The sequence below is a fragment of the Crassostrea angulata genome, chromosome 2, assembly GCF_025612915.1.
Source record: "Crassostrea angulata isolate pt1a10 chromosome 2, ASM2561291v2, whole genome shotgun sequence".
NCBI lineage: Eukaryota > Metazoa > Mollusca > Bivalvia > Ostreida > Ostreidae > Magallana > Magallana angulata.
This window is the reverse complement of record NC_069112.1, coordinates 10,840,376-10,865,719: the sequence shown is the minus strand read 5'-3', so window position 1 is coordinate 10,865,719 and position 25,344 is coordinate 10,840,376. Positions and strand designations below refer to the sequence as shown.

Here is a 25,344-nt window from a genome sequence, read left to right as displayed (position 1 = left end):
CAGTTTTGGGGTTTTTTGTTTTTGTTTTGGTTTTTTTTTATCTGTTTAGTTTAAAAAATCATAGGATCAATAGCCGACAATTATTACGTTAAAGATATGTTGTCTTTTAAACAAGATAATTATTGTTCCGATTTTGTTCGTAGCTAAAATCAAATATATATGTTAAATGTTGATCATAGGTTATTTTTACAACATTAGTAGCATGCACTTATTCTATACAGTTATATACACATGAATGCATGAATCACAGTATCTGGTAAATACATGGAGTGTTTTGGGTTTTTTAAGGAGGAATACCAGCTTTGTCATGACGCCGTGGCAGAGTATCTCCTGAATGACTGTGTATATGGAAATTGTTGAAGATACACAATTGAGCAGTAAACAATTGTAACCTTTGAAAACTTTAGTTTTTACAAAAACATTTTCTTTTTTTGTACAAATATGTTCACTTTTTTTGGCTGATATAAAAATGTTATTGTGTTTTTTATGCACATGTAATTTTTTCATCCCTAAAACTGTAGACTGCATTTATATTGATTCTGTGGTTTTGTTTATAAGAAAAGCAATTTATTTTTTTAACTTGAAAACCTATTTCAATTTCCTACTTTGATATTGAGTTTGACTATTGGTTTAACTTTGTGTAACTCACTAACTAAACTATATGGTATCTGTTAATTTTGTTATCGCGCTTTAATTTGGACATAATGCGTGTTTAAAATTAATTTCTAATCTAGATTTCTGTTATGCATAATTAATAAATGTTAAAACAAACGTTGAATCATTGTTACTGTTTTAAAACTGATTAATCCAATTTAGTAGGTATTACAAAAATACAAAAGATAACCAATTATTTTTTCAATTATCTTATAAATTGTTCCAATTTTTATTCAAACTGCATTTTAGGTTCTTTTCAAAATCTGTAATCAACATATAGGCCGTTGACATTTCAGAGTCATTCAGCAGTACATAAATGTAAGAAGCAATCCTTAGCATTGTAAACAATTCACGAAACATTTAAGTTAAACTTCCTTAATTGATATCTTTGTACTTCTTTATTTGGTAGTAAACTTGTCTGGTATATGTACATGGATTTTGCTGTTGTTTTTCCTAACACACAATGTTTTTTAGTAACATTACAGTAGCAAGGTTTTATATTACTATCAATATTTATCCAAATTGATGCTTTTGACAGAATATATCAGTGTTTGACTGAAGTCCTTTTCTCTGTACAACGACATGTGATGCTTTCGATTTCGTTTGGGTTTTTATCTGATTAAAATTTTTCGCTGTAATTTTTGGTTCTCATACAAAAGATGATTTGTTCCCAAAAGTATGATATACATGCATATTATATGTTTATGTTTATGTGTACATGCGTATATGCTAACTAATGAACATCGTTTAACTAGTTGACTGGTTCTTTTAATAGATAGTTGATTTTTCAGCAACGTAGCACGATTCGTTGCTTTGTGAATGGCAACGCTAATTTTTGTAATGTGTTTATTATTTTCTTTGTTAATCTTCTATTTATCAAAATAAATTTAAGCCTAGTTAATAATTCTTTGTAATATGTCTTCAGTTTCGTTTTTTCACTTATAACATTCTCATATAGAGAACGTTTGCAGCTAAATAAAAAACAAAAACACATCAATAAACAAACAAACAAAAACCAAACAAACAAAAAATAAACACAACTAAATCAGCGTGTGAATTAGTTATTTTCAAAGCAATCAACCGAGAATTTATTGGCACATTTTATTTTGGATTTTTACTGTTGGTTTGAAAATTCAATAGACTCTATCTAGTTTTGCACAATATGCAATGCGTATCAGTTTGCTAAATCTCTAAATGAATTTGTTTACATTTTGTTTCATCATCATTTACTGTTCGAAATCTTACATTAAAAGGTTGGCTGGTCGTAAGAAAGATATGGCATAAATAATAAAGTTATGAAATATGAAAAATTCTATCATAAGAATTAATTCAGCTACTTTCACTATCATGTCCAACAAAATCTATAGCACGTTTGTGATTGTTTTTGTAGACGATGACAGATTATGTCAGTTTTTCACAAACATACTATGACGTAAGTTTTAAGTTGTGGCAATGTGTTTAAGCAATCGCTATACGAGCTTAATACTAAATCTCTTAATCTAAATGCATTAGGTATATTTTCGTATGACTACATAAAAAGTTCTCTCATATTCAATCAATAGGATTAACAGCAATAACATTTTTTTTTGGGGGGGGGGTGGGGGGTGGGGGTTAATATGAACAACAAACACACAGGTCTCAAAGTTTACTAACGAGTATAACACATTTACTTGTAATAGTAAAAACAAAAAAAGTACATATGGTGATAATGCTCTACATCAAAACGAGAATTAATGCACAGTGATAATTCTTTATAAATAAAACCACTGGCAATGCCTTACCACTTGCTATGATCTACGGACTGTTGCCTAGGAAGAATCAAATATTTTTTTACAATCAAGAATTGATTGTCAAAACTAAGAGCGAAACCAAATGAAATGTTTTCTTTTTTTCCAATATTTGTTGGATTTTTTCATAAATCGGGCACCACACCATATTACTTACAAACAAATTATTTAAACTTCCGGGTAATCGGGTATTGTGGAATTTTTAAAAAATGAACATTCTTGCTTTTGAAACATATTTAGCGGGTTTCCTTGTGGCAGCATACGGTAAGGACCATTACTTAAAATTATTTTTACATTGTACGCAGGTGAATTTCGCATCATTTGAGTTTGAGTCCTGTTTAAAGAAGGTTTAATTTTTTTTGTTAACGTGGGTATTTTACGGAAGCTTATTAGGGTCAGTTTGATAGAAAAATAAATCCATTGCGTTAAACGTAAAAGTTGCCGCTTTTAAACGCAACAGTTGCGGCAATTAAAAGCAATTTTTTGGGATGTAATTGCAATATATTTCTCTTAAACGCTGGCGATTGCAATTAAACGCAAAACCTTTTGCGTTTAAACACACATCTATTATGGCGTTTAATTTCTGCGAAACGAAAGCAATATTTTTTGTGATGAAACGCAAAAAATTTTGTTTTAATTTCACGCGATATACTTTACACAATTTTCCATGTACTTTGTTTATAAGTCCTCGATTTGATAAAAGCAATGCAATCCTTCTTCCTAAGTCAAGAGGTTCTGATCCGTTCTGCTCCACGTAGACTCTTGACCGAATAGGCAGAGTTTGATGGCGTTAGAAACCTCGCAAGCTGGTTGTTGCACAATATTTTGCATGATCCAACAAGAGGCCCACGGGCCACATCGCTCATCTGAGCAACAATATCCATGATAGAATCAGCTTCATGGAGTCAGAATACAAAATATCATGACAATGTGGTATAATACATGTAGATCTTATACAAGAAAAAACTTTCCTTCTAGACATTCTTAAATTTATGTTCAAGTCCCTTTTCGACGATGATTTTATAGTAATATCACATTCAGCATTTCAGTTCTCAAAAAGACTCTGAACAATTGTTTATATACAGGATATAAACCTACATTAAAACTCTGAACCCCTTGCGAGGCCCAATAATCGTCCAGGAGCCAAAGTTTAAACAATTTTAAAGAATCAGCAATATATAAAATTGCTTGCATTTAAGTAAATGCATATATAACTAGATCTCATTACGAGTAACGAGTAGGTCTTTCGTCCGATTTTGTTTTATACGATACGATGTAATATCGATACTCTCTGCTTAATCTGAGATCCTGGTGAAACTAGTTTTTTTAATCTCGAGACCGGAAACGGACAAACGAAAGTGATTAATTAGATTAAAAGCTGAGTTTTTTATACATTTGCTTAGTGTACATCACTGTTTATCATCCTAGATGAAACATCAAAGACAAACATTTAAACTTGTTAAAAAAATAAATTGTATGAACTCTTTTCGTGAGTACCTGAAGTGACGGTTGACAAAAGGAGCCCGTTAAACACATCTTCAATCAATTTTCTATCATTCATAAAAGTTCGTGTCTCAGTCACTTACAGTGACTAAGATCCCGCGGGTATCAAATTTGTATATATATAAAAAAGTTGTTTCAATAATGTTGTTAATTGTGCTCTGATTAATATTGAGTTCTGTCAAATAATTTTGAGACAGACTAGTAAGCTATTAACTTTCTGCTATCGATTTTTAATCCGAGAGAACCCATCCGATTACAATAAATAATTTGTTCATAAAAGCAGCCATTTTGCTATAGAGTTTCTGTTTGATACACATTCTCTGATTTGTCAGAAGAAAAGATCACAAGAGTTCATTAATGGGTATTCTCTTCAGATGGCATAATCGTTGATCCGCATATGTTTTGTCTGTTCTGTCAAGGGTTTATGTAGAGCGGAGCGGATCAGAAACCCTTGACTTGGAAAGATAAACGGACTCATACTTTCTGATATATGCTTATAATGAAATAATAACTTGTTCGGCTTTTTAGCATCATGTATTTCTTGGCAAATGCCCTAAAATATAATTTGCTGCTATCAATTTGTACAGGGAAAAGAACAAGTCTCGGCTAAGGAGCGTAACTGTACTCCTCCATTTTTTTCGTAAAGATTGGATACAAAGTTGGTATCAATAGATACATAAGCGATGTTTTCTAGCCGAATACAGGATGTCTAAGAAAACAGTAGTAGATCTAATACCAACGTGTATTCTTGATATTTTATATGTCAAATTTTTGCTTGATATTCTTTTTTTGGCTTTAAAATATGGTATTACATGTTAAATTTTACTAACTGTTTTTTTCCATATAAAGACATACTAGCTGTATTTTCCAAATGTTGATATGTGTGTTTTCTTGTTTATTTGAAAGTATTCACTACGTCAATAGCTAATTTGATGTTTTCTTTTTGGAAAGATGATTTATCTTCCCCTAGAACTGCCACCCAATCAACAACCCCTACTGGTGGTGAGACAATGTATGGCGCAGGCAATGCCGTGGATAGAAATACACTTACGTGTATGAGGACATTAAAAATAGGAACTAGATCTCCTGATAAGACAATGTGGTGGAAGGTGGATCTGGGTGGTCTGTACAGCATTTACAGCATCAACATTATTTTTAAAAATTACGATGGTCTTGGTAAGTGTTTAATATACTCTAAATGTCTTGAAGAGTATAATTTTTAGGAATAAAATCAAATCAATTTGCTTCCATGCGTATCTAAGCAACAGAAATAATGTGTCAACTAGGAGAGTTACAAACGCAATAGAACGGATTCAAAGATTAGTACGCATTGCTTTTTGCAGGCGTACATGTACGATCGTCTGTCCGTAAGCCTTCTTTTTAATTGTGACATTTGTAACAGAACCAGTTGGTCAATTTCAGCAAAAAATAGCAAAAAGCATTCTCGTAAAAGGGAAATTGAAATCATTAAAAAAGAATCGTTACGCCTTTTTTTCAAGAGAAATATTTCTGAATTACTAGAAAGACGTTAGCAAATTAGAATGAAACATCTTTTTCTTAATAATTATTTCAGTAGAAATACTTAATAAGCATTCTATTGTTGTGTCGATTGAAATTTGATGAAATCATCATTGCTGATGAAAGGGTAGTGCCACGACGGGTTTGTCTGTTATCAAAGAGAAAAAAGCAAACTAACTATTGCGGTTAAACGTTTGACTTTTGTCTTTAAACGCAATAATCATTTAATATAATCGCAAATTCAATGCGTTTAAAACGTCATATTTTGTTGCAATTCAACGCAATATTAGCAAAATATTGAGTTTAAATATAACTTCTGTGTTTAAAACCAACGTTCAATGCATATTGACGGAAACGAAATATTTTTTTTTAATCGAACTGGTCACATAAATCTTCAGTTTAATATAGTTTTATTCTTAATTTCAAAAATAATAATCACTGAAACAGCAACAGGGGCATACGATTTAACATAATAATATCGAAGGGAATATTTCAAAATCCCGTTTAACACGATCTATTCTGCCAAATTTTAATCACTTAATAGTTAATAAAGCTGTAGGGGTCAGAGGTTTGACTATTGTTGTTAATTTGTGCAATACGGCTCCTAAGCATCTTGTTTATATCATGCAAAGAAAAAAAAAGGATTAGTAATAGAGTAATGTTCTGAAGGACGGATGACTTGTGATTTGACTCAGTGACACAAACACTTTTTGTTTATGGTGACATCTTTATTTGAAACTGGTTCTGAACTGGGACTACATTTTGTATTCGACAACATGGTATACGGTTAATAAATTAATTTCAAGATTACAGATAATATATTATTACAACTAGTATGTGTATAAATGGCATGATTATTTAGATGCATTCACTGGATAACTGCAAGTGACGCAATGAGCAAAGGGCGAAGGGGGTAAACATAGATTGTCAACGATTGTGCTATTGGTTGGTAAAATCTTTAAAACATGACCAACTTAACCAACTAGATTGGTGACAATTTTTGTAAATAACTAATGTTCAACACGGATTACTTTTTAGTTTAAAACACTTTTCTCGGGAGTATTACAGGGTAGCAGCCAATAAAGATTAATACCTTTAATAATCGTTATCCCATTCTGTTTCCAGCACCCTGTATTATGCATTCTACATTTATAATCATATTCATACCATAATATATATCATACGTATGATATCATACAATATATGAAAATTACAGATTCGAAAAAAAATCTATACAAAATATATTGCCGTGGTTTTTTGAAGTTTTAAAATATGTTAAACATTAAGAAGTCCGTTAAAAAGGTAGTATAATAAATCAAATAAAAAACATTGGCTGTGATTATTGACCATATAAAAAGAAACACACGAAACCCAAGAAATATGAATCTAAAGACTTAAAGGACTATGTGCGGTATCGTCAAATATCTGCCCCCGATTTCAACCAATTTTTAAATAGTATCGTATAAAAATAAAATCTTCACAAATCATTATATAGAGGATGCTTGTAACTTTAATAATGATTTTAGTCATCATTGCTCATTCGCTGTGTATCTATGACGTCACCTAAATGGCCAAATTCCCGCAAATTTGCAATCAAATAAAAATATTCTCATTTTTGCTCTATATTATGGATTCGGAAGTATAGAGCGCAGGTCTGCTCAAGTTCGATTTTAACAAATGTTTTTCTTCAGATTGTTATACACATTATACTAAAATATGGTACTTGAGCAAGCCTGCGCTCGATGTTTCCCAGTCGAATAACCATCGGAAAACACCCATATTTCGCTACAAAACATCAATTTATCAAAATAATGCAATCTTCATGACGTCATGTTTACATTATGACGTCACTTTGTTGATAACTTTTTACACCTTTATTTCTAATATGATTTTAACTATCTTTCGCTTTATTTTTAAAGCTCTTTCTAAAACTTTGATTTTGGGGGCAAAAAATGCATAAAACCGCATTACCTAATTATGATATTTGCTCTTTTTAAATTGACAAGTTCTGAAAAAAAAGGTACCATCTCGAATTGAGACCGTTCTTTTGCCCGAAGTAATGGGGGTAGACTTTCCGCTATATCAAGCAAACAGAGCATGTTCTTTCCCTTGACAAATACATATATGTGCCCAAGTCTGAATTTTAAATCTGATGGTTAGTGTAGGCGTAGTAGTGGGAATTTTTAACTGATGCTTAACATCGTAAAAATTTCTGCTGTCATTATCACTAATTAAGAGGATTATGGATGCATTTTAAGTCTCAATTATATTCCGTACAAGATATTTATTCAGTTGTAGCGAAACAAATTTTACCTTAAGGGTCAAAATTTGACTCAGAGATCAGTTTTTAACAATGATTATTGAAACCAAATGTTGAAAACAGTTATAAAGTTAGTTCTATCGTTTAATTGTTACGGGGAGTAAAAACGATGAAATGTTTAGTTTTTAAACTGATATGTGTATATTGTGATTAAAATACATTGTTTTATTTCAAAAATATAAAAAAAATCATCAACAAACATGGAATCATTTATGCAAACACATAGTGTTCATATTGTGAAAAGAGAAAAAATCTTACAGGTGTTACGCAATGTGTATCATACACCAATATTACGTTATTGGACTTAAAAAATATGTTTATGGCTTAAAGATGCATCATCAGCACTACATGTGAGTAAAATGTTTTAATGTATTAAGGTTCATCTAATCAAAGGTCTACTATTTGCGGTAAGATAAGATGAGATGCTATGAATAATATAATCATCCTGTGCTGGCCAGTCAAACCCGCCGTGTGTTCTTTGTCGTAATGGTAAAAACGGATAAATCCGTAGACAATGCAGTAATAAATAATGCCTGAAACTAAGAATGAAAAACGTCAGTTAGTATTCGACCTAGCAGAAAATTGTATTTACTGACAAGGTCGTTGTATCGACCATGGAACATGGAACGAAACGATGAGTACAGTCAAGACTGCATTTAAACGTATACGCATACAATTGACATCAAGCAATTGAAATTAAAAACGTTTCCCTAAATGCCTTATTATTGACGGAAGTTATGCATTTACTTTTCTAATAAAATATTGAATTGATTACTTTGACATTTTACAAAGAAATAGTACATAAGAATTTTGATAACGCTTTTTTCATTGACGCTTGAAAAAGGTTGGACCAAAAGAAATCACTGAGATTTCGTCTGCTAAACAACTAAAGTTTTCTCGGTAAGGTCAAACGTGTCTCATTTCTTGGAGAGAACATAAACGCTTGTCAATTTAAAGTAAATGATCAAATTAATTAATTCTTTCATGAGGACAAATACTTGCTTTTCCGATGATTATTTTTTAGGGACTAGACAACACTAAAACTTCCCAACTACTAATAGCAAGGCACAACAGTCAGCAAAATTATAACAATTATAGTAATATGTTTTCCATGTATATGGGTATATCCCTCTAACTATTTTTAGAATCGGCAGGACAACAAATAAGTGACTGTTGAATGTTATTGGGGGGGGGGGGGTGGTCTTTAGGCTGTATAGATGTGTTGTGCATGAAGATGTAGTTATTGTTGCCTATCTGTTCTCTCTTTCTGTATCTTTCCCCCTCTCTCTCTGTCTGTCTGTCTGTCTGTCTGTCTGTCTGTCTGTCTGTCTGTCTGTCTGTCTGTCTGTCTGTCTGTCTCTCTCTCTCTCTCTCTCTCTCTCTCTCTCTCTCTCTCTCTCTCTCTCTCTCTCTCTCTCTCTCTCTCTCTCTCTCTCTCTCTCTCTCTCTCAACATATGGCTGCTTTTGATATGGAATTGCAAATGTTGGGAATAGTGTTTAATAATGTAGAATTTAATTCAAAACATTTTATTTTAGATAACATGTAAATTGAAATGGAAGTCTTCTTCAAAGAATAAAACACAACAATGAGCCACACTTTATGTAAGTAAAATTTATTTTTGTAACTTCCCTCGTCCAAGTTTAAAAGAAGGAACCTATAAAATCTATATACCCTGCAAGGCCAGTATTTTACATGCAGATAATTTAGAATATTATAGATACTGGGAAACTTTACATTGATTATACATATTTCACAGACTTTGTGGGTATTTCTTGTTCTTCTGGATTTTGAACTTTAGTTAAATGTAGACTCTCTTCCACAGGATATGTCTTTTGATAATTTTTGCTAAATTTGTTACCATGGTAACAAGATACAAGAGTAAAAGAAAAATTCCTTATTAGCAAGTTTCTTTTCCCTATGACATATATTTAATGAGTTAAGTCATGGTGCATTTGTTCCGAAATTAGGCTTAAATAGAAGTTCAGCAAATATTACACTTATATGAGTAAAAACAACTCATCACTATGACGTCATAGGTGAGGTAATCTCAAGCTAGCATCAAAATGGAGCAAAAACTGAATTGAGGGCCTCACATTATAGAGTCATATAACTTTATCATTTATAAACCAATACCTACATGTAATACCTTGATGGATAGGGAAATTCCTATACTTTTCTATTTTACCTTTTTCGTGGTGTTTGAAAACAATTCTTTTTTGTAACTAAAGAAAAACTCATGATTTTTACGACAACAATTTTATAAAATCAGACATAATTGAGCTTTTTCATAAGAATATGAACAAAATAAATTTGGTAAAATATTGAATGTTTATGTTTTACATGTATTTTAATCCTTGAGATTAAATTTTCCTCAATTTATGCAATTTGAAGAGCATCGAGTGCCAATGAGCTATATGTTGTTCAGGTAAATTATGACTGGACTGTTTCTTCAAATTTCATGCATGTGTATCAATGCTGCAAAATCCATAGTTATGTATTGAATTTTTCCAAATTTGGAATCATGGTTCTTTATAGTGTCTAGAGTGAATATATAAGCTAAGAATTGTAAATAACCACAATGACTGTTTTATATTGGGTATATCCCTCTAACTATTTTTAGAATCGGTAGGACAACAAAGAAGTGCCTTTAAGGAAAATAGTCCCTATACTTGCAGAGTGTATATGCATTTATTGGAACATTTTAAATCAGAATGTTTGACACATGTCAGAAAAGAGGATTTGCAATTTTTAAAACAAGTGTCAAAATTGAATTATCATTTGAAGAAAAGAATTGAAATTGTTTGATGTACACCCTTTCCAAAACTGAGAAATTCCCTACTTTTACTTTCATTTTCAGAGTTTTTCAATACAGACGCATTTTGCCGGAAAACGAATCTGACTTCAAACCACGAAATTTTAACAGGAAGGAGACAATTTGATGAGCTTTCATTCAAGAGGTCCCTCGTTGCTGAACGAAAATTAGGGCCGGAGCTATGAACCCTAACGTTAACATTACCGCCTATGGAAAATGCATTAGTGGACTATACCCATATTGAGCTCCATGCTGGTAAGGCATATTTCTTGTTTATTTGCTATTATTATGATAAACGTGCATATTTCTTTTGTACATCTTCTCATTTATGTGAATAAACTAAATTCTATGAGTTTAGAAGACATTTTTATAAATTTTGAGACCAAATATCACTTCGGGTTTTTAGTGCGATCATTTCAAGCGAGCAAAAGTGAAAGTAGAAAAGCAGAAAGTTTCCGGTGAGGAAAAATACTTCATTCTAGCAGTGTCCAGCTATCTAAGATTAGTTTGCATTGTAAGGGAATTGTATTAGTGTCCGGTAAGTTCCAATTCTATATTTATGATGATAGATTTGCATTAAATTGGAGTAAATTAATTTGTCATGCATGTGACATGACTATGTACCGAAGATGTAGGTATGCACTCTTTAACATGTAGAAGCCTACCATGTTGGTTAGTACTTAATCCACAAAATCTATCTTTGTTTATCATAATCAAAATTGAATGAAATTATCAGTAATCATTTTAAGTAGATATTTACTAGTATTTATTAATTCATACTATTGAAAAAGTAGATCAATATGTGTGGGTGGGGGTTGATATTGAATGTTATTGGGGGGGGGGGGATGGTCTTTAGGCTGTATAGATGTGTTGTGCATGAAGATGTAGTTATTGTTGCCTATCTGTTCTCTCTTTCTGTATCTTTCCCCCTCTCTCTCTCTCTGTCTGTCTGTCTGTCTGTCTGTCTGTCTCTCTGTCTGTCTCTCTCTCTCTCTCTCTCTCTCTCTCTCTCTCTCTCTCTCTCTCTCTCTCTCTCTCTCTCTCTCTCTCAACATATGGCTGCTTTTGATATGGAATTGCAAATGTTGGGAATAGTGTTTAATAATGTAGAATTTAATTCAAAACATTTTATTTTAGATAACATGTAAATTGAAATGGAAGTCTTCTTCAAAGAATAAAACACAACAATGAGCCACACTTTATGTAAGTAAAATTTATTTTTGTAACTTCCCTCGTCCAAGTTTAAAAGAAGGAACCTATAAAATCTATATACCCTGCAAGGCCAGTATTTTACATGCAGATAATTTAGAATATTATAGATACTGGGAAACTTTACATTGATTATACATATTTCACAGACTTTGTGGGTATTTCTTGTTCTTCTGGATTTTGAACTTTAGTTAAATGTAGACTCTCTTCCACAGGATATGTCTTTTGATAATTTTTGCTAAATTTGTTACCATGGTAACAAGATACAAGAGTAAAAGAAAAATTCCTTATTAGCAAGTTTCTTTTCCCTATGACATATATTTAATGAGTTAAGTCATGGTGCATTTGTTCCGAAATTAGGCTTAAATAGAAGTTCAGCAAATATTACACTTATATGAGTAAAAACAACTCATCACTATGACGTCATAGGTGAGGTAGTCTCAAGCTAGCATCAAAATGGAGCAAAAACTGAATTGAGGGCCTCACATTATAGAGTCATATAACTTTATCATTTATAAACCAATACCTACATGTAATACCTTGATGGATAGGGAAATTCCTATACTTTTCTATTTTACCTTTTTCGTGGTGTTTGAAAACAATTCTTTTTTGTAACTAAAGAAAAACTCATGATTTTTACGACAACAATTTTATAAAATCAGACATAATTGAGCTTTTTCATAAGAATATGAACAAAATAAATTTGGTAAAATATTTAATGTTTATGTTTTACATGTATTTTAATCCTTGAGATTAAATTTTCCTCAATTTATGCAATTTGAAGAGCATCGAGTGCCAATGAGCTATATGTTGTTCAGGTCAATTATGACTGGACTGTTTCTTCAAATTTCATGCATGTGTATCAATGCTGCAAAATCCATAGTTATGTATTGAATTTTTCCAAATTTGGAATCATGGTTCTTTATAGTGTCTAGAGTGAATATATAAGCTAAGAATTGTAAATAACCACAATGACTGTTTTATATTGGGTATATCCCTCTAACTATTTTTAGAATCGGTAGGACAACAAAGAAGTGCCTTTAAGGAAAATAGTCCCTATACTTGCAGAGTGTATATGCATTTATTGGAACATTTTAAATCAGAATGTTTGACACATGTCAGAAAAGAGGATTTGCAATTTTTAAAACAAGTGTCAAAATTGAATTATCATTTGAAGAAAAGAATTGAAATTGTTTGATGTACACCCTTTCCAAAACTGAGAAATTCCCTACTTTTACTTTCATTTTCAGAGTTTTTCAATACAGACGCATTTTGCCGGAAAACGAATCTGACTTCAAACCACGAAATTTTAACAGGAAGGAGACAATTTGATGAGCTTTCATTCAAGAGGTCCCTCGTTGCTGAACGAAAATTAGGGCCGGAGCTATGAACCCTAACGTTAACATTACCGCCTATGGAAAATGCATTAGTGGACTATACCCATATTGAGCTCCATGCTGGTAAGGCATATTTCTTGTTTATTTGCTATTATTATGATAAACGTGCATATTTCTTTTGTACATCTTCTCATTTATGTGAATAAACTAAATTCTATGAGTTTAGAAGACATTTTTATAAATTTTGAGACCAAATATCACTTCGGGTTTTTAGTGCGATCATTTCAAGCGAGCAAAAGTGAAAGTAGAAAAGCAGAAAGTTTCCGGTGAGGAAAAATACTTCATTCTAGCAGTGTCCAGCTATCTAAGATTAGTTTGCATTGTAAGGGAATTGTATTAGTGTCCGGTAAGTTCCAATTCTATATTTATGATGATAGATTTGCATTAAATTGGAGTAAATTAATTTGTCATGCATGTGACATGACTATGTACCGAAGATGTAGGTATGCACTCTTTAACATGTAGAAGCCTACCATGTTGGTTAGTACTTAATCCACAAAATCTATCTTTGTTTATCATAATCAAAATTGAATGAAATTATCAGTAATCATTTTAAGTAGATATTTACTAGTATTTATTTATTCATACTATTGAAAAAATAGATCAATATGTTGGGGTGGGGGTTGATATTGAATGTTATTGGGGGGGGGGGGGGGTGGTCTTTAGGCTGTATAGATGTGTTGTGCATGAAGATGTAGTTATTGTTGCCTATCTGTTCTCTCTGTATCTTTCCCCCTCTCTCTCTCGTCTGTCTGTCTGTCTGTCTGTCTGTCTCTCTCTCTCTCTCTCTCTCTCTCTCTCTCTCTCTCTCAATATATGGCTGCTTTTGATATGGAATTGCAAATGTTGGGAATAGTGTTTAATAATGTAGAATTTAATTCAAAACATTTTATTTTAGATAACATGTAAATTGAAATGGAAGTCTTCTTCAAAGAATAAAACACAACAATGAGCCACACTTTATGTAAGTAAAATTTATTTTTGTAACTTCCCTCGTCCAAGTTTAAAAGAAGGAACCTATAAAATCTATATACCCTGCAAGGCCAGTATTTTACATGCAGATAATTTAGAATATTATAGATACTGGGAAACTTTACATTGATTATACATATTTCACAGACTTTGTGGGTATTTCTTGTTCTTCTGGATTTTGAACTTTAGTTAAATGTAGACTCTCTTCCACAGGATATGTCTTTTGATAATTTTTGCTAAATTTGTTACCATGGTAACAAGATACAAGAGTAAAAGAAAAATTCCTTATTAGCAAGTTTCTTTTCCCTATGACATATATTTAATGAGTTAAGTCATGGTGCATTTGTTCCGAAATTAGGCTTAAATAGAAGTTCAGCAAATATTACACTTATATGAGTAAAAACAACTCATCACTATGACGTCATAGGTGAGGTAATCTCAAGCTAGCATCAAAATGGAGCAAAAACTGAATTGAGGGCCTCACATTATAGAGTCATATAACTTTATCATTTATAAACCAATACCTACATGTAATACCTTGATGGATAGGGAAATTCCTATACTTTTCTATTTTACCTTTTTCGTGGTGTTTGAAAACAATTCTTTTTTGTAACTAAAGAAAAACTCATGATTTTTACGACAACAATTTTATAAAATCAGACATAATTGAGCTTTTTCATAAGAATATGAACAAAATAAATTTGGTAAAATATTGAATGTTTATGTTTTACATGTATTTTAATCCTTGAGATTAAATTTTCCTCAATTTATGCAATTTGAAGAGCATCGAGTGCCAATGAGCTATATGTTGTTCAGGTCAATTATGACTGGACTGTTTCTTCAAATTTCATGCATGTGTATCAATGCTGCAAAATCCATAGTTATGTATTGAATTTTTCCAAATTTGGAATCATGGTTCTTTATAGTGTCTAGAGTGAATATATAAGCTAAGAATTGTAAATAACCACAATGACTGTTTTATATTGGGTATATCCCTCTAACTATTTTTAGAATCGGTAGGACAACAAAGAAGTGCCTTTAAGGAAAATAGTCCCTATACTTGCAGAGTGTATATGCATTTATTGGAACATTTTAAATCAGAATGTTTGACACATGTCAGAAAAGAGGATTTGCAATTTTTAAAACAAGTGTCAAAATTGAATTATCATTTGAAGAAAAGAATTGAAATTGTTTGATGTACACCCTTTCCAAAACTGAGAAATTCCCTACTTTTACTTTCATTTTCAGAGTTTTTCAATACAGACGCATTTTGCCGGAAAACGAATCTGACTTCAAACCACGAAATTTTAACAGGAAGGAGACAATTTGATGAGCTTTCATTCAAGAGGTCCCTCGTTGCTGAACGAAAATTAGGGCCGGAGCTATGAACCCTAACGTTAACATTACCGCCTATGGAAAATGCATTAGTGGACTATACCCATATTGAGCTCCATGCTGGTAAGGCATATTTCTTGTTTATTTGCTATTATTATGATAAACGTGCATATTTCTTTTGTACATCTTCTCATTTATGTGAATAAACTAAATTCTATGAGTTTAGAAGACATTTTTATAAATTTTGAGACCAAATATCACTTCGGGTTTTTAGTGCGATCATTTCAAGCGAGCAAAAGTGAAAGTAGAAAAGCAGAAAGTTTCCGGTGAGGAAAAATACTTCATTCTAGCAGTGTCCAGCTATCTAAGATTAGTTTGCATTGTAAGGGAATTGTATTAGTGTCCGGTAAGTTCCAATTCTATATTTATGATGATAGATTTGCATTAAATTGGAGTAAATTAATTTGTCATGCATGTGACATGACTATGTACCGAAGATGTAGGTATGCACTCTTTAACATGTAGAAGCCTACCATGTTGGTTAGTACTTAATCCACAAAATCTATCTTTGTTTATCATAATCAAAATTGAATGAAATTATCAGTAATCATTTTAAGTAGATATTTACTAGTATTTATTTATTCATACTATTGAAAAAATAGATCAATATGTTGGGGTGGGGGTTGATATTGAATGTTATTGGGGGGGGGGGGGGGTGGTCTTTAGGCTGTATAGATGTGTTGTGCATGAAGATGTAGTTATTGTTGCCTATCTGTTCTCTCTGTATCTTTCCCCCTCTCTCTCTCGTCTGTCTGTCTGTCTGTCTGTCTGTCTCTCTCTCTCTCTCTCTCTCTCTCTCTCTCTCTCTCTCTCAATATATGGCTGCTTTTGATATGGAATTGCAAATGTTGGGAATAGTGTTTAATAATGTAGAATTTAATTCAAAACATTTTATTTTAGATAACATGTAAATTGAAATGGAAGTCTTCTTCAAAGAATAAAACACAACAATGAGCCACACTTTATGTAAGTAAAATTTATTTTTGTAACTTCCCTCGTCCAAGTTTAAAAGAAGGAACCTATAAAATCTATATACCCTGCAAGGCCAGTATTTTACATGCAGATAATTTAGAATATTATAGATACTGGGAAACTTTACATTGATTATACATATTTCACAGACTTTGTGGGTATTTCTTGTTCTTCTGGATTTTGAACTTTAGTTAAATGTAGACTCTCTTCCACAGGATATGTCTTTTGATAATTTTTGCTAAATTTGTTACCATGGTAACAAGATACAAGAGTAAAAGAAAAATTCCTTATTAGCAAGTTTCTTTTCCCTATGACATATATTTAATGAGTTAAGTCATGGTGCATTTGTTCCGAAATTAGGCTTAAATAGAAGTTCAGCAAATATTACACTTATATGAGTAAAAACAACTCATCACTATGACGTCATAGGTGAGGTAATCTCAAGCTAGCATCAAAATGGAGCAAAAACTGAATTGAGGGCCTCACATTATAGAGTCATATAACTTTATCATTTATAAACCAATACCTACATGTAATACCTTGATGGATAGGGAAATTCCTATACTTTTCTATTTTACCTTTTTCGTGGTGTTTGAAAACAATTCTTTTTTGTAACTAAAGAAAAACTCATGATTTTTACGACAACAATTTTATAAAATCAGACATAATTGAGCTTTTTCATAAGAATATGAACAAAATAAATTTGGTAAAATATTGAATGTTTATGTTTTACATGTATTTTAATCCTTGAGATTAAATTTTCCTCAATTTATGCAATTTGAAGAGCATCGAGTGCCAATGAGCTATATGTTGTTCAGGTAAATTATGACTGGACTGTTTCTTCAAATTTCATGCATGTGTATCAATGCTGCAAAATCCATAGTTATGTATTGAATTTTTCCAAATTTGGAATCATGGTTCTTTATAGTGTCTAGAGTGAATATATAAGCTAAGAATTGTAAATAACCACAATGACTGTTTTATATTGGGTATATCCCTCTAACTATTTTTAGAATCGGTAGGACAACAAAGAAGTGCCTTTAAGGAAAATAGTCCCTATACTTGCAGAGTGTATATGCATTTATTGGAACATTTTAAATCAGAATGTTTGACACATGTCAGAAAAGAGGATTTGCAATTTTTAAAACAAGTGTCAAAATTGAATTATCATTTGAAGAAAAGAATTGAAATTGTTTGATGTACACCCTTTCCAAAACTGAGAAATTCCCTACTTTTACTTTCATTTTGCCGGAAAACGAATCTGACTTCAAACCACGAAATTTTAACAGGAAAGAGACAATTTGATGAGCTTTCATTCAAGAGGTCCCTCGTTGCTGAACGAAAATTAGGGCCGGAGCTATGAACCCTAACGTTAACATTACCGCCTATGGAAAATGCATTAGTGGACTATACCCATATGTACTATGAGTAAAAAAGTAGTTAGAGTTTCAAACAGAGTGAACGAGTATCCGTTTCGTGCCCTGTGTATCAAACCCTGACTGCGTTTTAGACATAGCACATGCACAACACAACACAATTACATGAAAATCAAATAATACAACACATATGATACACTATTACATGTGTACATGATACAATATTGTATTATTTAAGATAAAACAATATTGTATTTTATCATCATACATTGTGGTGTCACATAATGAATTATCGTTTCATATGATACCATATCCTATAATACATTGTGTTATTGAACAATATTAGTACACTGATTTTATAATAACAAATCACATGATGCAATTTCACATCATATTTGAAGATACAATCTCATAGCGTATAAAAAGATATATTGATTTATTACATGCTTACTTTAATATACGATGGATATCACTCATGGAATAAATTTTTGATTTTACACTGTGTGTTGAAGATTATCCCTTGTATCGTTTTATCTCGTGCTAGTGAAATGATGAATTTGGTATTAATTTTGAATATCTAAAAAAGTGTTTTAGATGAACATGGTTTGGTGTCAGAAAATTTAATGGAAAGTGACACTGTTCATCTTGATTAACCTAAAATAATGCATTAAATTTGTAGATTATGTATCCCATACACATTTCAAAACTACAAAATTCAAAATATAAACACTGTGTTTTTCCTTACTCTTGTTCTTAAGACGTTTTATCTCATTTGAACTCTCTAACACAATCACAGATAAATTTGCTGTTTTTGTAGCTTATAAGAAACAAGTTTTATCATCATAATCTCAAGCGGACTGGATATGTTTTTAAGTCATTCCTCTTACAATATTTAGATTAAGTTAGTATATTTGGTATGAATGCAAGTACACAACATTTAGCTTTACAATAAGTCCTACAGTTATCCAAATCGGATATATGTAATAAGCAATACTTCTGAAAACAAATATCAGTGATACACTTTTTGAAACATAGAAAGTTAGAATCAACTAAACAGACGAAAGCTAACATACATGTAATCTGTACAAGAATTCATACCATATTCTCAAAGAGCTGTCAAAATGGCATGTAAGAAATTTATATCAGATGCATTTAATGTTAAATTACAGCGTACAATTGTAAGAGAGGAAACTGTTATCGTCTGAACATGTTTTTCTTCTTAAAAAAATGATCACCAGAAAAACTGTAATAGTAAGTTCGAACATTTTACAACACTCAAAACACTATATGCATGGCAGCATTAAAGTAATTATATCCTTTTAATAAAATATTTTTAGATAATAGACAACGTGGCCGTTTTGCTGGATTTTCTCTGTATGTATCAACTACTGGTGACATATTAGGGTCTACTCTGTGTTACAAAGACGGCCTACACTTACCGCCCCTAGACTTTTCAACAGTATGTATAGAACGTGGAAGATACGTCATCTTTTACAACGAACGACTTGATTGAGCAATCTACCCGGATGGATATGAACTGCTAAATGCTTATATTGAAATTTGTGAAGTAATAATACAAGGTACACTACTTTCAATAACTTTTTTTTATTTAATGATATTTTCAAAAATAAACCAGTATTGAATTTCGCGGTAGCACGGACCCTTACTTGACACAAAACACAAGTTGACAAGCTATTAAGTAATTATTGGGTTTAAGTTTTTAAGTATGACTTTACTCAGAATGCAAATACATCCCATTAAAGAGTATATAATCTCTTTTGAATATGTGTAAGCCGTTTAATCAAATTTACCAATCTGTTTTAAATGTGAGATTAATGACTTGCTTTAAAGTTTTTGGGTAACAAATATCGTTACACAGACATTGATATTGTCGTAATTCTTTTAAAAAAATCATAAAAACTATTTCATTTTTGATATTGTATTTATTATTGAATTATACACATGTCTTTACAATCAAATAGACATGAAACAAGATAAGGATATTATGTTTTAAAAGTGAACTACGTTATTAGATATATTTTTATTCTCATTTTGGTAAAGGGTGTAACCTATCTGGAGTATACGTTAGTAACTGTAACACGACATGTCCCATCAACTGTAGAAACGACACATGTCACATACAAAATGGGACCTGTTCTTCATGTAAATCCGGATGGACTGGAATATCGTGTGAAAAAAGTAAGACGTATATCGATTTCAAGTATAACAAAAATTAATATATAATAGGAAAAGTGTTAGTTAAACGGTGTTTTAAAAAAAAAAAGAGTTAATAATTAATCTTATTTTTTCTGTAAAATACATTGACTTTTTAACTATGTTTTCATACATGTTAACTATCAGGTAAAGTTTTGACAGAAGGCATTTTTTTTATTAAATAGAGTGCAAAGAAGGGTGGTTTGGTGGAAATTGTAGCCAAGTGTGTTCAGGACATTGTAGAGACGCTGCTTTCTGTAATCACGTGACTGGTCTATGTGACAAAGGGTGTGATTCTGGGTGGACTGGATATATGTGTGAAATGGGTAATTATTCATAATCTATTTTTTATCAATCACTATAACATTTCCATAGTTTTTATTGCTAAAATTAAAAAAAGATAATATACATTGAAACAAATATATGTACTTTTTAATTAAAAAAATAATAACATTTATATAAATTAAATTCTATGTAATGGCATGTTGTCTACATTTATCGTCAAAATGTCATTTTTCTAGATACTGGATCTAAAAGCAATACATTATCATATGCTTTTGTTAAGATTATTATTACTACAAAAATTTATTCAAAACCCCATAAACTTGTTGATCAATAAAGAGAGTATGACCGATTTATTTAAGATACATGAATGTAATTTATATATACTTCTGTGCTAAAACATGCTTAATCTTTTTAAAATAATCACTAATGTGTGAAATTATATATACCGGTTACATAGTGTGTTAGCGGTACCTATGGCTATTACTGTGTCAACAACTGTAGTGGTCACTGTCTGGACAACTCTCCATGTAACAAACAGACTGGACACTGTGACAGGGGATGTAACCCTGGATATACTAATAATTACTGTAGCAAAAGTAAATTGTTTACACATTATATCATATTCAGATTTTTCTGTGAAAAACAGCAATGTTAACTGCTGTGGAATTTTTTTTTATTATTTTCATTATATCTTAAATTGTATTTTCTATTTTTAGTATGTCTACCTGGACATTACGGAACAAATTGCAGTGAACGATGTAGCGGTCATTGTATAAACAATGAACCATGTGACCACGTAAGCGGTGTATGTCCTGATGGTTATGAAGACGGTTACACGGGAAAACTATGTAACAATTGTACGAATTTGAATCGCTTATATTGATCAGAGTTTCTACTGCTTTTGGATATGCAACATTTTATAAGCTAACAAACATTTTCTTATTATCAATAGTATTTAAAATAATTTGAAACATAATTTGCATTAATTGTGTGCGTTTGGGGTTCATTACATTAAAATAACATTGTCATGTGTCCCTAACCAAAGTCCAATGCAAAATCATCAAAATATATTATTGCTAACTCATGTTTGGTTGTCGTAATATAATTTGTTTTTACTATTTAGCATGCGCTGACGGGTTCTACGGTACAAACTGCTCCTTGAGGTGCCCTCCCAACTGTATAGCATGTCGACACACAGATGGCTATAGTTCCTGTAAGATTTCGTTTATTGCAGAAGTTTGCATACAATGTACATTTATTTTCATCCTACATGTGTGCAGTTTGTCTCTGTGTTTTAAAATACAAATATTCAGATAAAAGTTGAATGCATTAAAAAATTTGTCACCTGTTTAGCCAAAATTAATATAAAACTTTTATAAGTCGATGTGGTTACAGTTAAAGTAACCGGGTACGATTTCATAAAAGAATCAATATTTTATTTGTTTACAGACATATGTTTTCACTTAAACATTCCGCAACAACGCCAACAACAACAAGAGGCCCATGGGCCATTCGCTTACCTGAACAACAGTTCCTTGTAACATTAAATTTGGTATAATATGCTATTTCTATTTTAAACTTTGAAACCGTTTCTGGGGCCCCAGTATTGGTCCAGGGTTTATGGTTATCTTTAACAATTTATAATCAACACTATTTGAGGATGCTTGCATAGTAATCTCACAAACTGTAGGATTGTAATTCTCGAGAAGAATTTTTTAAAACATTTTCCATATATATTTCTATGTTAAACTTTGAACCCCTTCCTGGGCCCCAGTGTTAGATCGAGGGTCACGGCTTTAATAATTTAGAATCCACACTATTAAAAGATGCTTACGTAGTAATATGACAAATGAAAGCAGTGTAGGTCTCGAAAAGAAGATTTTTAAACATGTTCCATATATACTTCTACGTTAAAATTGAAATCCGTCTTTGGTCACCAGTATTAGTCCAGGGGTCACTATTTCAAAAATATTGAATCTACATTAGCCAAGGTTGCATGCATATTAATCTCACAAATTGTAGCATTGCAGTTCTCGAGAAAAAGATTTTTAAACATTTGCCTATTTACTTCTATGCTAAAATTGGATGCTTGCATAGTAATCCCACAAACTGTTGTACTGAAGTTCTTGAGAAGAAGATTTTCAAACAAGTTCCCTATATATTTTGATGTTAACTTTTAACCCCTTCTGGGTCCCCAGTATTAGTCTGGGGGTCACGGCTTACACAAATAAGAATCTTGACAATTTGAGGATGCTTGCATAGTAATCCCACAAACTGTTGCATTGTAGTTCTTGAGAAGAAGATTTTAAACAGTGTCCCTATATACTTCTATGTCAAACTTTGAAACCTTTTTGGGGCCCCAGTGTTAGTCAGGGGGTCACAAACTTTACAATTTAGTATTTGAGGATCCTTGCATAATAATCTTACAAACTGTAACATTGTAGTTCTCGAGAATATTCATAATCATGTTTCCTATATATTTCAATGTTAAACTTTGAACCCCTCTTGTTGCCCCAGTATTAGTCCGTGGGTCACGAATTTAACAATTTAGAATTTACAATAGCCAAGTATGTATGCATAGTAATATCTCAAACTGTTGCATTGTAGTTCTTGAGAAGAAGATTTTTAAACATTTTCCTATACATGTTAAACTTTGAACCCCGCCTGAGGCCCCAGTTTTGGTTAAGGGGTTACGATTCTTACAATTCATAATCTTCATTATATGTTCAAGCTTTTGTGTAAATATTGGCATTTCTGGTGCAGTGGTTCTTAAAAAGAAGATTTTTCAAACATTGTTCCTATGTATTTCAATATTAGACTTTGAACCCCGCCTGGGGCCTTAATTTTGGTCTGGAGATCACGATACATGTATTTGCAATTTAGAATTTTCACTATATATACAAGTTTTTTTGTAAGTATTGGCCTTTCTGGTGCAGTGGTTCTTAAGAAGAAGATTTTTTAAACATGTATCCTATGTATGTCCATGTTAAATATTGAACCCCGCCTGTTTTGGTCCGGGGGTCACGATTTTTGCAATTTATTATTTTCGCAATATATAATCTCTTATTTAAATATTTGCCTTTCTGGTGCAGTGGTTCTTAAGAAGAAGATTTTTTAAACATTTATCCTATGTATGTCCATGTTAAATTTTGAACCCCGCCTGTTTTGGTCCGGGGGTCACGATTTTTGCAATTTATTATTTTCGCAATATATAATCTCTTATTTAAATATTTGCATTTCTTGTTCAGTGTTTCTTGAGAAGAAGATTTTTAAACATTTTTCCTATGTATTTTTATGTTAAACTTTAAGCCCCGCCTGGGGCCTCAGTTTTGGTCCGAGGGTCACGGTTTTTGCAATTTATAATTTTCATTATATATACAGGCTTTTATGTAAATATTGGCATTTCTGGTGCAGTGGGTCTTGAAAAGAAGATTTAAAAACATGTGACCTATGTATTTTATGTTAAACTTTGAACCCTGCCTGGGCCCCTGCTTTGGTCTGGGGGTCACAATTTTTGCAATCTATTATTTTCACTATATATACAAGCTCTTGTGTAAATATTGGCATTCCTGGTGCAGTGGTTCTTGAGAAGAAGATTTTTCAAACATTATTCCTATGTTTTTCTATGTTAAACTTTGAACCCCACCTGGGTACGGGGGTCACGATTTTTGCAATTTTGCAATCTTCACTATATATACAAGCTTTTACGTAAATATTAGCATTTCTGGTGCAGTGGTTCTTGAGAAGAAGATTTTTAAAGGCATGCACCCTATTTTCACTGTTTCGCATTTATCTCCCTTTTTAAAAAGGATTAGCCCTTTATTTTAGCAATTTATAATTCCCTTCCCATAAGGATGCCTTGTACTAAGTTTGGTTAAATTTTGCCTAGTGGTTTTAGAGAAGAAGTCAAAAATGTAAAAAGTTTACAGACGGACAGACAGATAGACGGACAGACGGATGACGGACAGACGGATGACGGACAGATCAGAAATGCTCACCTGAACCTTCGGTTCAGGTGAGCTTAAAAGTAAATAAACAGTCATCATCGTCTGTTACTTTAGAAAAAAAGATCATAGGTTGCATAAAATAAATAATTATGTTGTAGAAAGCTTTAGTTTTATATTTCAGCTTGCAAAAAAAGATATTATGGCAGAAATTGTTCACTGGTTTGTTTTCTTAACTGTAAATCTGTCACCTGTCAACAAACAGATATATTGTGTACATGCGATGTAGGTTGGATGGGGGATAACTGCACAGAAGGTATATAGTATATAGTAAAAATAGACTGTTCGCGAAAATACATATCATATTCACGATATAAAGCGTTTATCATGTAAGCGTGGATTAACAGATAAATTCTGCTTGAAAACAGTTTACAAACAGTTTACAACAATTCGACAAAAATACTCTTACAACCATAAAAAGTTTTAAGTATTGATTTCTCTACCGATATTTGACAATAGCTTGGTTTCAATTTCAAAACTTGAACAATTGGTGACGTTTTCGTTTATTATGTGTTTTATCCTAACAGAATGTAAAAAAACGTGGTATGGTGTAAACTGCAGTCAATGGTGTGCAGGTCATTGTAAAGACAATGATACTTGCAATCTCGTGACTGGTCAGTGTGCCGGAGGATGTGATGCTGGTTGGACAGGGTCTCTCTGTAACAGAGGTACAATCTTTATATAATGGGGAATATATCTGAAACAGCGAGGATGTCAATTGGTTTCAAAAAAGCGGCAGGATTTTTGTCAGTTAAAAGAAAAAGATGCTATGAATTGACTCAAAGTATTTTAAAACAAACTTTTGGCCCAAACAAAGTTTGAAAACTTGCTGGTTTTGAAAATAAATATTTAACGGAGTAAACAATCTCTCGATAGTGTGAATGAATGTAAATACTATTATTTATTCACAAATTTTAAAAACAA

At 31.9% G+C, this 25,344-nt stretch overlaps 1 protein-coding gene, 1 long non-coding RNA gene and 1 pseudogene across 8 annotated transcripts in view; all 3 read left to right on the top strand.

Annotated features, from left to right (window-relative positions):
* LOC128172968 (receptor-type tyrosine-protein phosphatase epsilon-like) overlaps nt 1–1,552 on the top strand; it is a 29,733-nt gene extending 28,181 nt beyond the window's left edge. The window contains exon 26 of the mRNA XM_052838706.1: nt 289–1,552. Coding sequence (XP_052694666.1) covers nt 289–360 — 72 coding nt within the window. The 3' untranslated portion in view covers nt 361–1,552. The remainder of the gene's footprint in view (nt 1–288) is intronic.
* A 1,098-nt stretch (nt 1,553–2,650) lies between these two features.
* Nucleotides 2,651–24,684, top strand: LOC128173888 (protein draper-like; annotated as a pseudogene).
* On the top strand, nt 9,062–17,580 carry LOC128173047 (uncharacterized). 7 transcript variants are annotated; one of them, XR_008242405.1, is made up of 10 exons: nt 9,062–9,385; nt 10,642–10,851; nt 11,003–11,134; nt 11,734–11,799; nt 13,056–13,265; nt 13,417–13,548; nt 14,101–14,166; nt 15,423–15,632; nt 15,784–15,915; nt 16,470–17,580. It is a non-coding gene; the product is annotated as an uncharacterized LOC128173047 (long non-coding RNA). The 7 variants fall into 7 exon arrangements; XR_008242410.1 differs by lacking the exon at nt 9,062–9,385 and having other exon boundaries at nt 10,489–10,851; nt 11,003–11,054; XR_008242409.1 differs by lacking the exon at nt 9,062–9,385 and having other exon boundaries at nt 10,489–10,851; nt 13,417–13,468.
* Nucleotides 24,685–25,344: the final 660 nt, after the last annotated feature.